This window comes from Lynx canadensis, chromosome B2 (assembly GCF_007474595.2).
Source record: "Lynx canadensis isolate LIC74 chromosome B2, mLynCan4.pri.v2, whole genome shotgun sequence".
NCBI classification, from domain to species: domain Eukaryota; kingdom Metazoa; phylum Chordata; class Mammalia; order Carnivora; family Felidae; genus Lynx; species Lynx canadensis.
This window is the reverse complement of record NC_044307.1, coordinates 133,596,942-133,614,668: the sequence shown is the minus strand read 5'-3', so window position 1 is coordinate 133,614,668 and position 17,727 is coordinate 133,596,942. Positions and strand designations below refer to the sequence as shown.

General features: G+C 35.1%; 1 protein-coding gene across 4 annotated transcripts in view; it reads right to left on the bottom strand.

Moving 5' to 3' along the window:
- Positions 1 to 438: 438 nt before the first annotated feature.
- The window catches only part of STXBP5 (syntaxin binding protein 5), a 174,048-nt gene continuing 156,759 nt past the window's right edge, over positions 439 to 17,727 (bottom strand). For all 4 annotated transcript variants that reach the window (XM_030316544.3, XM_030316546.3, XM_030316547.3 and 1 more), the window contains 2 exons: positions 7,936 to 8,156; positions 439 to 6,170 (listed from right to left, as the gene is read on the bottom strand). In XM_030316544.3, coding sequence (XP_030172404.1) covers positions 6,129 to 6,170; positions 7,936 to 8,156 — 263 coding nt within the window. In that variant the 3' untranslated portion in view covers positions 439 to 6,128. The remainder of the gene's footprint in view (positions 6,171 to 7,935; positions 8,157 to 17,727) is intronic.

Genomic DNA, 17,727 nt, shown 5'->3' with positions numbered 1-17,727 from the left:
GCCAGTTATGGAAATTATCTACAGCCTTGTTGCTCCAACTATGTTCTGCAGACCAGCAGCATCTGTATTACCTGGGAGCTTGTCAGAGATGCAGTCGACCCCACCTCAGATGCCCTGAATCCAAAAATGTATTTTAACAAGATACCCAGGGGATTCCATACACACTACAGGCCAAGCAGTGTTCATGTACAGCTAAGTACCTACCTCCTCCACTCTCACCCCCTACAAGCACCCTCACCCCGTGAAGGGAAGGTGACTTTTACCAAAAAGCTCACTTAGTTAAGAAAAATACAGTTTGTCTTACTTGAAGTGCTTGATTATCTTTGCAAATGTAGAAATCTATTTTGTCTATCATTTGCTTAGGTTTAACAAATGGATTAATTCCACAATTCAGAGAAAAAATTAAAACAGATTTTCCAGAAAAAAGGGCTTGTTTAGTTTCAGGAGAGATTAGAGTATTTTATTTTGCCCAATCAGAGCCCTTCAGCATAAAGAGACATTCATATACATATATATGAACATTTTCCAGAAACATTATAATACATTTTTTTAAAATACCAGCTTATCGGTATTTATTTACAAAAATATTTCATTACCTAATTTTAAACCTTTTGCTGTGATGACATTTTGTAAAGTACAGGAATGCAAAATAACTACAAAGTTTAACACATTTTTTAGTGTTTGCAATAGTGCTTTTTTGTTTTTGTTTAAAATGAAACAGTACACAGAGATTTTTTTTTTTTTTTTACCGTATTTAAAATTCATACTCCAGCAATTACCTTTGAGATAGTTACTGGACTGAGCAAAATTAAAAAAAATAAAATAAAAAGTGCAGCAAACTGAAAACTGCCTGCGGGCACGGTTTAAGGTATACACAAGCTAGAGCTCTATACCAAGCATGCTTGCCCCCGAAGTGGACAATGTTAGAAAAACTTATCCTTGCTCTTTTTAATATTGTTTTGGTGATGCATTTACAATGAACCAATAGTATACCTAGAAAGAAATGTTTTTCTGGTTCTAACTATCATATTAAGCAGAGGTCACACCTAAAGTATCACAGTACCGTTTATTTACAAAAAAAAAATAAATAAAAAATTTAAAACATGATTTACCCTCTTTGCATTGCTTTCTACTGACATGTTGAGTCTATGTTTAACTCCTCACGTTGTCTTCAGTTGAAGCAAAGTTCAAACAACATGAAATACTTAGCAAAAGTATATTTAAAAAAATGAAATTCCCGAACAAATTGGATTCCATTGCCATTAGCCTATGTCCATTTTAAATGCCTGAACCAAACAACCTTCAATAAATGAATACTGACTTATTTACATCTCATACACTATAAAAATGTTAATAACTATGATCCTCATTGCAAAATACTGGCAAAACTGACATTCATGATTTTTCTGATGTAAAGAGTGCAATAAAAAGAGCAATCACATGTAGTCCTGGACTGTACGCAATTTGTAAATGAATTGTGCCTAGTAGTTTAAGACTGTATTAGTAACTGAAGAAAGCCATGTGAAAATCCTGATAATTGGGAAGTTACTAAAACCATTTAATTCAGCTGAGAAAGGTAAACTAAAGTTTTCCCTTTAATTTTTGTTGTTGTTGTTACAACCATTTTCTGTCCACAGAACCTTTAAAACTCCTGTGGCAGTAAGATCACTAATATTCACAGGAAAAATAATCCCCATAGCACTTTACAAGAAATTGATCCGTGATGAAAAGTGTAATTAACAAAAGCTGTAAACAGTATCTTCACATTCATTTGCAAATGAAAAAAAATCACTTATGGGCATAAATTTCAATCCAAGAGAACAAACACTCTAAAAGGGAAAAGAAAAAAAGGAGGACACTTAAGATAGAGAAGTGCTCTTTTTCAAAGTAAATACAGATTAAAAAGTCTAGGAATATTGATCAAGTATCAAACTGATAAGGAACAAATTCTATAAACTACAAAATAAAAACCTTCATTGACAAAAATACATAAACTCTGTTTTCATTTTTGGAAATTTATTTTTAAAAAAGGTAGAAGAAAATACCTGGAAAACTATTTTAAATATATATATATTTTAAAACAATAGTTAAGGTAGGCATCCAACAGCAAGCTGCAGCTAGTGAGAAAGATCTTGCAATTATTGTTGTGGGCATTTTCCCCAAAATAAAATTAATATTTGAAAATGCTCAATAGAGGGTTTTTTTTTAAACCATAGTAATGATTTTCTTTCCTGTCAATGTGTGAAGACGTTTGAATAATGTATGATTCTTTAAAATTAATTGTATCTCGATATGAGATACCAATATTTCTTATTATAAGCGTAAAACATAACTTTTTGTATGGATAATATACATACTTTTTAAGTACTTCGACTTAAACTTAACAAGTTCACCATTTTTAAAATTAAAGAGTACATTTATAAAAATTTTATTTTAAAATTAAAAGTATATTCTCTAGCCATATGTATAAATATAACATGTTACTGTATGATCTTAAAACAAATCTGAAAGTGTTGCAATATTTAAGACCTAGAACACTGAAACATACAGCAAATGATCTTACTATTTTTTTATAATTGAAAACTATATAAAGCCCTATTAAAGGTTTTAAGACTATGATCAGTTTAATTATTTAAGGTGCAGCTAGCAGCATAGTCATGATTTTGGTATGTTTTATACATATGTATCACTTGATTTTAACTGAGAAATGTGGATTAACTGATAATAAAAAGTTTTCATTACCTAAAAAAGTGCAGAAAAAATTCAAGTTTAAAGTTCAGTGCTCTTTATTTTGCAAAAACAAATAAACGAAATCCCCAAAGTTAAAATGTAAAATAAATCTTTGCCACAAAAAATTTACCTTTGGATATAGCTTTTCTAATGTCATATGTGAAAATGCCTTAAGCAAAACATATATGGAATATGGAACTCAGGGTAAAACTTTGTACTCCGTGGGGTCTACCACGTGTTTTCCATTCCCTCAGCTGTCTCCCCACCACCCCCTGTAACCTAAAAATGTGTAACACTTTCAGACTTGTTTAAAACACTCACAAATCTACAGGAATAACTTCAGAGAAACCTACAATTAAGAAGTTCTAAGCAAAAGAAAAGTTTCTTTCTTTACTAGAAAGTACTGTATTTAAACTGGGATATACCACACATAACATAGACAGGTAGCAGCATTTTTTCACATCCATAAAGAAAATTGAATTAAGAAGTTAATAACAGCTCAGATCAATAACCATTTTTGGAAACGCTCCGTACAAATGAAATGCAAACCCAGGGGATTAAGATGATGCAAAACTTCAAATGGATGTAATACACAGAATTTGTCAGAGTGTAAGATTTCAAATAACTTTTTAAGCAAATACATATGAATTTTAGCTTGAAGAGTGAACTGGATATATGGCACATATAGGCAAACAACTTCCTATTGACAAACTGCTAATCAATGAATACTTCAATGACTTTAGAGCCAACGACACATGAAACAAAGAATAATGTCCTCAAATGAGGATATGGAGGTATGGAGGAAGCACACACACATCTTTCACTTTTCTAATATTTTTGACTTTTTTTTTTTTTTTTTTTGGTTTATTTTCCTGAAATCCTGGCTTGCTGGTGACTGTTACTTTTTGCGCTTAAAAAGAAAAAAAATAGAGATGTTCTCTCTCAAATTACAATAAATTCCCTGTGTAAGTTATTACTGCAGACTGTCTCTTATCTACAGACTGAATCAAGTATAACTTAGAGAAGCTATTTCCTATTCTCAAAAATACTTCAAGCCTTCTAATCCTAAGTGAGTTTCTAGTTTGCTGTGCATAATCTGTAGATTTAAAAATGAAATAAAATAACTCAAAATATTGATTTAACATTTTCTTATAAAGTCCATCTCCGATAAATGTATCTACTTCTCTATTTGAAAATAATTACAGGATTAGCTCATTTTATATACAACAGGAAAAATGACAGTAAAAATAAAGTTGATGTACAATTAACACAAAATAACACAGCAAATTAAACAGTTGGAGCTAATATGCCCGTCTACGAAATGGGGAATCGTCAGTTTATTACTTTACTTAACGCTTCTCAACTTCAAATCCTTTAACTGTTGATAGAATTGAGGACACTCTTAAAACTGTACCTTTAAAAAGGGCCTAATACTTCCTGTGACAGATCATGGAACAACGGGTTTATTAGATAATACAGGATACAAATTAAGCCATCTGTAAACTCCTGAATGTTCATCATATTGCTGACATTAACTAAACAGAAATATGTTATCTGTAGGTATTTTCTACAAATTCAAAAACTTTTGAAAATGACTTCTGAAATGTTTTGGCTTGATCAATTATCTCTATCACATATATTTAGTCCCTCCATAATGATATTTAAAGTAAATTTTAATGTAAACTTTTGTATCCCATAGTGCACATTATAAAAATGTAAACATAAAAGCTTTATTAATGAAAATAACCAAGAGGAAAAAACGCCTAACAGACTGTGCGAAATTAAGGTGTTCTACATACACCTTTAATGATCCTATGGGATAGCAAAACAACCATCAAGTTTGCTATCAATTTGTGCTCTGATTCTCTTACAGAAAAAAGGAAAACTGTTTTAAGCAATTTTTTATAGAAGAAAATATTTAAATTTCATTAACAGTAAGTGTAATGCTTCTATTTTGCTCCTCCTTTGTTGCCTTAAGAATAATCAGTAATAATCTCAGATGAGCCTGCATTATGAGATTACTTCCTTCCAAGCCATCTCGTTCCTGTCTGCAATGCTCTTCTAGGAACCAATCATTTATTGTCCACTGATGGTCTCATTTGTATTATACTCCAATACAGAAAGAATTTAGTTACCAAAATGCACATATTTTCCTTTCCTTTTGGCTTTTTAAAACCTTGAAAGGACATGTACAGATTTATAGTATATTTCTACAGAAAATATTTTGTAGGTCATCAGACTAGACTCTTATATAGATAATTATTGACAAGAGATGCTTGTAATTTTCCATGCGACAGCATGTGCACTAAGATTTAATTGGCTCATCACCTGAGTGTACTGGAACTGTTAGCAAATAAAGGGCATTTTAAAAAGGGAGCTGAGCATTTTAGTGAAATAAAGAAACTTTTTTTTTAAGCCATTTTAATTAAATAATGCAAAGGTACATTTGGTTAAACATTTTATAAAAATTCAAGCAAAATTAAAAATTTAGCCAATTTCAACATTTCTACAAAGGTAACCAGTAACTATTTTGGTCAAATCCACCTTTAGCTGAATTAATGAGAACAAGGACAAGGGACATTGAAGTATTCTCCTCACCACAATGGAGGTTTTTCTCACTTTCCACACTGTATAGCCACTACATGGAAACTCCCAGAATGATGAGCAGTTCAGTCATGCTCTACACTTTTCTTTTCAATGAAAAGTGATGTATCACCTTGTTTTGCTTTTGACAAAATATGGACTAAACACAAATATACAATAACAAGAATCCAAGAGTAGCCCATACACAAGTCAACTATGTGTATGTTTTTATTATTTAAAGCCCACCATTCAGCTTATCTGTCTAAAGATATGGTACCAAACAGTTTGTTGCTTTTTCACTAATGATACTGATGACCAGTCTGTTTAAGGAAGGGAAAGTCCAAGACAGCTGTTCATAATTCAGTCAGTGACACAAACGTAACTATTTCAGCTTCAGGACCTCTGACTTATTGCCTCTCCCTCAAAGAGGTCAAACACTGAAGGCAGATACGACAGCACAAACTCTTTTGGCATATGCAAGTTTAATACAGGAATGATCCAGGAATAGTCCCTGCCAGGTCTCCTCGACATCCCCCTTTGTTTCTTCGTCTGTAACACGTGACCTGCTTAGTTCCCAAACCGTCACCTCAGAGCTGGCACACACCATAGACTCCACTTGGAGTGTCTGTGGACACTCCCCCTCAGTTAAAGCCACACGACTGAGGGAAAACAGTGCGTGATCGTGCTAGGAAAGAGCAGTATCCAGTGACGAACATCCCTTGAATGTTAACTCTCCTAAAGTGAAATCGAGAAAATAAAAAAGGAAAATTCTTTTTCCTTCTGGCCGACGTTATACTTAGTTGGACTTCTAGCTGTCAGAACTGGTACCACTTCTTGTCTTTGTATTTCAACATCATCTAGAGGGGAGAAAACACGAAAAACATTTTTAAAAAATGCCAGAATGACAACATTTATGTTATAAATCATTGCTATGTTTTTCCAAAATATATCATTCGGAAGGATTCTACAGTGTTACTATGTTGCTTACTTCAAATAATTTTATATAGAAAGCAGTAAGAACTGTTCCCTTTAGAGGAAAAAATAAGACCGTAACCATTAAGAACTGTAGCCCAGAAGGTCCTCTGATTTCTTAGAGATGGGACACAATTCAACTTTGGCTCAGTAGATTCTTTGGTGACCTAAGGTAATACCTTACAAATAAGGTAATTTTCAGTTCTCTGGTTTGAACTCAAAATGAGGTTAAAGAACCTGGGGAATGAGAGGTTGGAAACACTACTCTTGCTCCCATCCGAAATTTCCTGAGCCCATAGTCTTGAGCTAGGCACTATACAGCAGTCTTTCCCGACACGACTTCATTTGGTTCTCACAACTTTATGGGTTAGAGATTATTATTTTCCTCATCTTATAAAGGAAGAAAATGAGGCTCATATGGGTTACCCAAGGTAACACAAAAGTGAAACTGGTATCTCAGCACACATAGTCTTATACAAGAACCCATGAGCTTAACCACCTCAATGTGTTGTCTTCACAGACTCTTAAATACGGCTCACAAACAACATTTGGTACAAGGGAAAAGCTAACAGTTTGAGACAAAGCTCTTGGCTAAATATTTAGAGTGTGGATATTCTGAAATCAGCTCAAGTGTTATATGCATTAGAGATCGCAGTCAGATGCAGGGTTATGCCAACAAAATTCCTGACCTAGATTGAAGGTCACGAGCCTGTATCTGAGGTGTGTGTCAGCACTGTGAAAGCATCTCCAAATCTCTTTGAAGCCCTGGACAAATCTCTCCCAGGTCAAGTTACCTCTTTCACGCATTCCAGATGTCAGCATTCTTGAGCAAGGAAAAGATGACTTTTGAATGAAAAATTTAAAGAGCTACTGCTGATAAATTGGTTATTCAAATATAAAAATAATTTTAATAAGGTTTCTTCAGGTAACAAACTAAAAACGTCCTCAAGGGCTAGGCTAGGAACTCAATGTGTACAGCAGCCCAGTGGAAAGCATCAAGGACTGGCAGACTATGTGTCAAAATGAAGATGTAGAGTCTACCGAAGGGGCCTTTAAATCCAATTTTTTAAGTGTTCTTAAGCTGGCCAATAAAGCATATTTGTAAGAAGGCCAGCTAGGGGTCCCTTCTTAACGTATCTGTTTCTAAGATCCACCATGATTTCTGAATTCATCAAGATGAATTCATTGTGAAAATCCATCTCATTAGCCCTCTGGATGAATTGGTCTACAGACAGATTTAGTATTGTCCACTTAAATAAAAATGGTTGCCAATTTTAGTTATTTAGATCTAAAGAATAAAGAGAGGCAAATTATTTCCTTTTCTAGAAATTAGTAGTAACATCTGAGCCTTATGCATTCTCTAAAAACAGTTGCAAAGCCATTGGTTTTATTTACAAAATATACAAAAAGCCTGAAGGTGAGCAGGTTCCTTCAAAATTTATAAATGTCAGTAAGAGAACAAAGGCTACTGAGACATATCCTTGTCGTGGTTCCCTCTGGTGGCAAGAATCAGGAACTTGATTGTACAGAAAATAAATGAAAGTTCTCCTGTAGAAATATAATAGCTATTAAAAGAAAAAAAAAAAAAAAACAACTTTCATACTTGCTTCACCTAGATTATTTTGTTTAAATATTGTCTGCTAGACATACCTCATGAGCATGTTTAGAAAACGAATCTGCACTAGACAACATAGCTGCGGTTCTTTCTTCCAGATCACCAAGCTTCTGCCCTCTTTCATCTAGGGCCAACCTGGCTCGTGCTAATTCACCGACGACTCCAGATGCCGCCCCTTTCACACCTTCGATGCCACCTGGGCCAGGGATATGCTGTGCAAGACTCCTTGAAGCCTTTCCTGAGGACGATTCTCCAACTGAATGATTTGATAAATGAAAGAGTAACTCAAGAAATGAAAATTTTATTAATATATATGATATTAGTATACATGATAACATTAAAACGCAATTTTCAGGTTGACAATTGACAATAAATTGAAATATGTATATATTCACTTTATGTTTTTCATTATAATGATTTTAATAATTTTTTAGTTTTTTAAACATGTAAAAACAGAATGTACATTAATAGTGTCCTCTATACTAGTTTATGTCACAAAACTTGTGTAAAAAGGTACTAATAATTCTTTCTTGCGATGAATAATAGGTATACTGGATACTAGTTTACATAACAGTAAAAATTACTTAGGTGTGCAAAAAATTAAAGATAAATTAAACATACAGATTTGATTTAGTTTCTTCCATGCTTTCTCATCCTTTAAATACTGTGCTTAGGTTTAGAAGTAGAGGAAAATGCAGAATTCATTTATTATTCTACTTTAGTCTCCAAAAGTGTAGATACGCTGAATCTCTTTCTTTCTCTCCATTTATCTTGTCACTTACAAACAGACCAATTTTTTTCCCTTCAAAAGATCTCAGGTATTCACTGCTTCCTTTCCCTCCATAATCCAGACCTTGATTCCCTAATATCTAGGTTACTGTAAAAGTCTTACATTATGTTAAAGACTGAGGTCAGATTTCCCCTCTTCCCTCAGCATACATTTCTTTCGCTGGAAATATAATTCACATACCATAAAATTTGCCCCTGAATAATTCAGTAACTTTTAGTTTATTTAGAAGGTTGTTTCACCACCATCACTATCTAATTCCTAACATTTTCATGACTTCAAAAAAATAAATAAAACAAAAAAACCAAAACCAAAAAACAACCCCATCCTTATTAGGAGTCCCTTTCCATTCCTGCTTCTTCTCAGTCCTTGGCAATCAACAATCTACTCAGTCTTTATAAATTTTACTATTCTGAACATTCATATAAATGGATTCATACAATATGTGGTCTTTGTATCCAGCTTCTTTCACTTAAAATAATGTTGTCAAGGCCCAACATGTTGTAGCACATATTGGTACTCCATCCCTCCTAATGACTGAATAATATTCGATTGAATGGATATATGACATTTTATCAGCTCATCAGTTGATGGACCTTTGAGTTGTTTCTACTTTTTGGCTATTATGAATAGCTGTTAATGAACATTTGTACAAGTTTTTGTGTGAACATATATTTTCAATTCTCTTGGGTGTACACCAAGGAGTGGAATTGTTGAGTCATGTTTTAACTTTTTGAGGGACTTTCAGCTCTCCAGAGAGATTACAGCATTTTTATATTTCTACCAGCAATGTAGGAGATTTTCAATTTCTCCACATTCTTGCAAACATTTATTTTAAATTTCTTAATGTTTTATTTATTTTTGAGAGAGAGAGCAAGCAGATACAAGCGGGGGAGGGGCAGAGAGAGAGGGAGACAGAATGGGAAGCAGGCTTCAGGCTCTGAGCTGTCATTGGAGAGCCCGATGACGTCGGGCTGGAATTCGTGAACTGCGAGATCATGACCTGAGCCAAAGTCAGACAGCTAATGGATTGAGCCACCTAGCTGCCCACCCCCCTTGCAAACATTTATTATTGAACAGATTTTCAATGACAGCCATTCTAGTGTGAAGTGGCATTTATCTGATTTCTACTTCCCTAATGACAAGTGATGATGTATATCTTTTCACGTTTATTGGTCATTTGTATATTTTGTCTGGAGAAAAGTCTATTCAAACCCATTTAAAAACTGGGCTATTTTTCTTTTTACTGTTAAGTTGTGAGAATTCTTTATATATTTTAAATATTAGACTCTTACCAGATTCCAGATATGTCACATATAGGATTTGTAGTATTTTATTACTATCTGTGGGTTGTCTTTTCATTTTCTTGACAGCGTTCTTTGATTTTTAATTTTAATGAAATCCAATTTATTTTTTTCTTTGGTTGCTTGTGATTTAGGTGTCACATCTAAGAAACCGCTGGCTAATCTAAGGTCACAGAGATTTATACCGATGCTTTTTTCTATCACTTTGACAGTTTTAGCTCATACACTGATCCATTTTGAGTTATGTATGGTATGAGGTGGGGAAACAACTTTGCATGTGGATATCCAGTTGTCCCCACCATCTGTTGAACAGACCATTCTTTCACCTTTGGATTTTCTTGGCATTCTTGTAGAAAACCAATTAACCATACATGTATGGATTTATTTCTGGATTCTCAATTCTATTCCATTGATCTATATTACCTGTCCTTATGCCACTACTGCACGATCTTGACGATTATAGCTTTGTAGTAAATTTACAAATTGAAACGTGTGAGTCCTCCATCTTTTTCCTTCTTTGAACAATTTTTGTGTATATGTGGCTATTTTGGATCCTTTCCATTTCCATGTAAATGTTAGGAACAGTTTCTTTCTTTCTTCAAAAACAATAGTTGCGATTTTGACAGGGATTGTGTTGAATGCACAGATCAACTTGAGGAGCATGGCCATCTTCCCAATATTAAATCTTCCAATCCATGAACATAGGATGTCAATCCACTTATCTATGATTTAATTTCTTTAAATGATGTTTTTAAGTTTTTAGTGCATTTTACACTTCTTTTGTTAAATTATTCCTAAGTACTTTATCTTTTTGATATTATCAGAAATGGAACTGTATTAAATTTTCAGTTTCTTCACTGCTAGTATATGAAGAAAAGCAATTGATTATTTACATTGATCTTGTACCTTGCAATCTTGCTGAACTTGTTTATAATTTATATATACATATATAACATATATATAAAAATATAAAACATACACATATAAAATATATATATAACATATACATAAATGTATATAACATATACAGATATATATAGAGATATATATATATATATATCTCTATATATATATATATGGATTCCTTAAAATTCTCTATTTGTAAGATTAGTCATCTACAAATACAGACTTTTGCTTCTTCCATTCCAATATGCATGCCCTTTAGTTCCTTTTCCTACCTAATTGTCCTGGTTAAAGCTTTTAGTACAAGGCTAAAAAGAAGAGCTAAAACCCTTTGAATTTCCATCTAAAGTTTAGTATCAGTTACAAAATTTGGGGGGGGGTGTTGATAAGGACTTCATTAAGTGTATATTTGTGTGTGTATACATACATCAGTTTTGGGAGAATTGATGCCTTTTACTGAATCTTTTTTTTTTTTTTTTTAATATTTATTTTTGAGACAGGGAGACAGAACGTGAGTGGGGGAGGGGCAGAGAGAGAGGGAGACACAGAATCTGAAACAGGCTCCAGGCTCTGAGCTGTCAGCACAGAGCCTGATGCGGGGCTCAAACCCACGAACTGTGAGATCATGACCTCAGCCAAAGTTGGATGCTCAACCGACTGAGCCACTCAGGCGCCCCAAGAATCTTTTAATGCATGAACATAGTATATTTCTCCTTTTATTTGGGTCTTTAACTTCTTTCAACAAACTTCTATAATTTTCTATTTTCCCTATAGAGGTCCTAAACATCTTCTGTTAAGATGTAATATCTAAGTATTTGACTTTTTTTTTTTTTTTAAATATGATTGTGGTAGGTAGAATATTGTCTACCACTCCTCTCAAAGATGACCATAATCTAATTCCTGGAACCTGTGATTGTTACCTTACATAGGAAAAGGAAGTTTGTTGATATGATTAAGTTAAGGACCTAGAAATAGATTATCCAGGTAAACCCAATGTAATCACAAGCAAAGAGCTTTTCCTAGCTATGGGCAGAGAGAGAGATGTGGCTTCAGAAAAATAGATGCAACAAAGTTGCTATCTTTGATCCTTTAGGGGGATTACATCCTCTTATCCTTTGTTATCTTCTTTTTTTTTCTTTTCTTTTTTATTTTATTTCTGATAGTGTTTACTTGTGCCTTCCTTTTTCTTGCTCAGTTTCACCAGAAATTTATCAATTTTATCAGATTTTTAAAGAATCAACTTTGGTTTGGTTGATTTTTTCTACTGTGTATTTATTTACTAAGTCATTACTGTCTTATTATCCTCTATTTTCTTTGGTTTATTAAATGCTGTGTTTTCTATCTTTTTGAGACGGCTGTTCAGTTCACTCACTTTTATGTTTTCTTTTCCTAATAATATTGTATATATACTAATCAATATATACATTTTAAGTGTTTATTTATTTTTTGAAAGGGAGAGAATACAAGCAGGGGAGGGGCAGAGAGAGAGGGAGACACAGAATCTGAATCAGGCTCGAAGCTCTGAGCTATCAGCACAGAGCTTGACATGGGGCTTGAACTCATGAACTGTGAGATCATGACCTGAGCTGAAGTCAGACAATTAACTGACAGAGCCACCCAGGCGCCCCTATAAATATCAATATTGCTTTAGATGCTTACCAATGATTATAAATTGACACATGGGTTATTCAAAACTGTATTAATTTTCAAACATGGCATTTTTTTTTTTAATTTTTTTTTCAACGTTTATTTATTTTTGGGACAGAGAGAGGCAGAGCATGAACGGGGGAGGGGCAGAGAGAGAGGGAGACACAGAATCGGAAACAGGCTCCAGGCTCCGAGCCATCAGCCCAGAGCCTGACGCGGGGCTCGAACTCACGGACCGCGAGATCGTGACCTGGCTGAAGTCGGACGCTTAACCGACTGCGCCACCCAGGCGCCCCTCAAACATGGCATTTAAAATTAGCTTTGTTACTAATTACAAGCATAACTGCATTGTGATTAGATCACAAACAATTAACTTTAATCCTTTGAAATTTAATTTTTAAAAAACTGTCTAACACATGGTCAACTTAAAAAAAAACCAAGTTTTTAAAATGTAAGTTTCAAACATAAAGGAAAGTACAAGAACTGTATAATAAACATCCATATACTCATTATCTAATTTTGGTAATAGGTAACATTTTTTGACATATGAGTGTCCATATGTAAAATTTTTGAATATTTAAAATTCATTATAGACATTATGACATTTTACTAAAAATAATTCAGCATACATCTGTAATTTCTCTACAAATACATTTTATGACCATTCTGTCTGTGCTTAAAAATAATGTATTCTGCAATGTTCTGTATCTCTTCATTAGTTTTAATTTCATTAATTGTTTTGTTCATGCCTTCTATATCCTTTACTGACTTTACTGCTGTCTGCTTTTGTATCTCAATCAATAGGCATATTAGCAGTTCCCACTATGATTGGGAAATGGTCTCTCTCTTCTAATAGTTATATGAATTTTTTAAATATATTTTTAGTGAAATTATAAGGTATGGGGCACCTGGGTGGCTCAGTCGGTTGAGCGTCCAACTTCAGCTTGGGTCATGATCTTGCTGTCCATGAGTTCAAACCCTGCGTTGGGCTCTGTGCTGACAGCTTGGAGCCTGGAGCCTGTTTCAGATTCTGTGTCTCCCTCTCTCTCTGCCCCTCCCCTACTCATGCTCTGTCTCTCAAAAATAAATAAATATTAAAAGAAATATATAAGGTGCACTCAATGAATGCACAAAATAGATGGGATAAATAGAAAACACATAAAGGATGGCAGACTTAAATATGAATAACCATAGTAATTATGCCCTTAATTTAAAAGGCAAAGATTGGGGTGCCTGTGTGGCTCACTTGGTTGAGCATCTGACTCTTGACCTTGGCTCAAGTCATGACTTCACGGTTCATAAGATGTGTCAGGCTCTGTGCTGAGGGCATGGAGCCTGCTTGGGATTCTTTCTCTCCCTCTATCTCTGTCTCTCCCTCGCTTGTACACACACATACTCTCTCTTTCAAAATAAATATTAAAAAAAGAAATTATAACATGCATCCTTAGCTTATTAAAAGCTGTTAGATACTCTTAAAAAATCTCTTTAAAAATGCGCCATCTCAGATCACCTTAAATTCAATTACTCTTTGTGACTCTCTTGATTTTATATGATTTTTTGTGTATTTATGTATTTTTTATGAGTGTACTATTTTTCTTTGTGTTTGTATATGTGTATACACATACCATAAGACTTTGCTTTACAGTTGTAAAGATTATATTCATTATATTTATGCATGAACTTATTACTTTCTTTCCAAAACATTGTTTCCTGCATCTCTGACATTCCATGGAGGATTAGTACAGCCTTTAGAGTTTCCTTTAGTGTGGTGGCAAGTCTTATTCATTTATTCGCCTAAAAATGTCTCATTCCTGAAGGCTATTTTCTTGAGTATAGAAATCTACATTAAGTACTGTCTTCTGTCAACATACAGAAGATCATCCCATTATCTTGGCTGTTGAGAAATCATATATAGCTTGTTAAAGGACACCTCATTTTCTTCTAGCCACCTCAAATATTTTCTTTTTTGTCTTTGATATACTCTATTTTCATGTGACATATATAGCTGTGAAGTTTTTAAAAAATATCCTTGGAATTCATTAGGTTTTTTGACTGTGTGAATTGGTATCGTCTATCAATTATGAGAGATTTCCAACCATATGTCTTTATATATTGCTTCTTCTTCACATTCTTTCCTCTTTCTTTCTTGAGAAGTCTAAACACTTGTTAGAACTTCTCACTGCAACTTCTATTCTTTATCTTCTTGTATTTTACACCTTTTTGGTTCTCTGTGCTACATTCTGGATCATTTATTTTGCCTATTTTCAAGCTATGTAATTCTCTCTTCAGTTGTGTAAAACTTGTGGTTACAATTTATCTACTCAGCTTTTAATTTCTGTTTTTTGAATCTTTCAGTTCTAGAATTTCATTTAGTTATACTTTGTTGTGTTGATTTTTATAATTTTCAGTTATCTGATAAAATGTTCAGGCATGGTACTTATGCTTACAAACATAATATACATAACTATTTTATAGTTTGTGTCTGATAATTATAATATTTGAAGTACCTGTGATTCTGTTTCTGCTTTTTCTGTTTCATTGTTCATGGTGTTGGTCACTAGTGTTGCTGGTTAACTTGGATGACATATTTGAAAATTATTTCTAGAAATAATTTGAGGATTTGCAATATGTAACCTTCCATTAGAGAACATTTTCATTTGCTTTTGCCAGATGTTGAGCACTTGAGCAGTCTGCAAAAATACTTAAATAAGGTTGAAAGTTTTCTGGTACACTCAGATAATTTAAAGCTAATCTGTCTGTGTGTAGGAGGGCTAATTTATTTCCAGATCACCTTTAGTCTTAAGCTGTGGCCTTTTGGTTCCTTGCAAAGGGAAGTTGTTTAATAAGATCCCTAGTCTTGAGAGGAGTGAAGATGGCAGAGAAGTAGGGGCACCTTGAGCTTTCCTTGTCCCTCAAACACAGCTGTACTGAGTCAGATCACCTGGAATACCCAGGAAATTGATCTATGAACTGGCAGAAGGATCTCCATGGTTGGAGGGAGACAGTGTGGCAGGTGCGTGGAAGTGAATTGGGGGAGAGAAAAATGGTGGTGCATGGAGGAATCCTTTCCATGGAAGACAAAAAAAGGGAGAGAAAGAGAGAGGGGTTGAGACAGTGTGACACTGGGTTTGCACAAGAGGAAAACCATTCTGGACCATGGACTGGGGAAGGAGTGTCACAGGTTGTTGTTTGTTTGTTTGTTTTTGCAAACAGCACACGGAGCTCACACTCTGAGGTTTTTGAAGTGTGCAACTTTCTCCAGAGCAGAGTTGTGGTGCACGTTCCTGGGGAGAAGGAGGGAGCTGGCCCCGGAGTACACAGCGTGGTGTAGGGATCTCCTGAGCTGGGGCGCACTGGGAGAGAACAGTCCCCTGCTTGGACTACTTTTGGAAGAGGTTATATTGCTTCTCCAAGGACAAAAGACCTGTAGGCACCAGCAAAAGGCCTTTTCATCAGCAGGGGACAGAGGTACACCCAGAGGGTATATAACCTTGTTGCTGCTTTTAGTGGTGCTGCACCATAGATTCTGTGCACTGTGCAGGCATGGGATTGTCTTTCGGAGACAAGGGACATCAGACGCAGCATGGAGAGGCTGCGGTGCCAGATCCTTTAGGATTTTGAGTTTTGAATCCCAGGTGTGTACCAAAGAAAAACGCAGGACAGCTGTGGTGCAGGGCGAGCTGACTGCCCTTGCTATTCTGTGAGGGTTGCCTGAACAGCAGCGAGTGTGAGATCCCCTATCTGGGGACAAGAGACAGGGTGGTGTCATTATCCCCAAAACACCAACGCAGTGGGACATTAGAGAGCAACACAGTGGCCCCCAGTGGAGGTGGGACCAGTTTACACCAGACCCCAAACCCCTGTGCCTGGCCACTGTTCATTTACTGGGGCAAGACAGTGATTCTGAGCCAATCAATGCAGCAGGCCTCTCCTCCAGGAGACCAGCACAGACAGCACCCCCATGCACCAAGTGCACTGAAAATGAGGTGCTTCAATACAACACCTGCAGATCTGATGAAAACAGGACCAGGCTTACTTTTTTTTTTTTTCCTTCTTTTTTCTTCTTTTGGAATCAGGCTCATAGTTTTTTGTTTGCTTTTTTCCATTTCCTTTCCTCTTTTTTAATTGGATCAGTCTTCTTCTTCTTCTTCTTTTTTTTTTTCTTTTTCTTCCTTTTTTCACTTCTTTTTCTTTGGAATCAGGCTTATAAGTTTTTCATTATCTGTTTTTTTTTCCCATTCCTCTTCCTTTCCTTTTTGGGATCAGGCTTTTTCCCCCTTATTTTTCAGGCTTATTTTAACAAACAAATCAAAGCACACCTAGTTAAAGGCCCAAGTACTCCCCACTGCAGGTAAGGAGGACTCCTATAGAGGACTGACCAGTGGGAAAGAGCAGCCAAAACACAACAGCAGAGTGCACACAGTATATACCAGAAAAACTTCCTGAAGTGCTAGGCCCTGGACAGTATATGACCCCTTTATAATACAGCATTCCTCTCAGATACAGGTAACATAACATACTTTCAAAACATGCAAAAGACAGAAACTAAGCCAAAATGACAAGATGGAGAAATTCTTCCCAAAAGAAATGTTGAGAAGAAATCACAGCCAGGGACTTACTCAAAACAGAGATAAGCAATATATCTGAACAAGAATTTAGAACAACAGTCATAACACTACTAGTGGGCTTGAAAAAAGCACAGAAGACACAAGAGAAATCCTTGCTACAGAGATCAAAGACCTAAAAGCTAGTCAGGCTGAAAGAAAAATGCTGTAACTGAGACGCAAAACCTACTCGATAGAGTCATGATGAGGACTGAAGAAGCAGAGGAGAGGATAGGTGATAAAATTATGGAAAATAATGATACTGAAAGGAAGAGGGAAAGAAAACTATTAGATCACAAGGGGAGACTTAGGGAACTTAGTTATTCCACAGAGTGAAACAGTATTTGTATTACAGGAGTCCCAGAAGAAGAGCGAGAAAAAGGGCAGGTTTATTTGAACAAATCTTAGCTGAGAACTTCCCTAACTAGGGAAGGAAACAGACATCCAAGTCCAAGAGGCACAGATGACTCACCTTAAACAAAACAAAACAGAACAACAGGTCAACACCATGACATATCACAGTGAAACTTGCAAAATACAAAGATACAGAGGGAATTCTGACAGCAGCTAGGGACAAAAGGT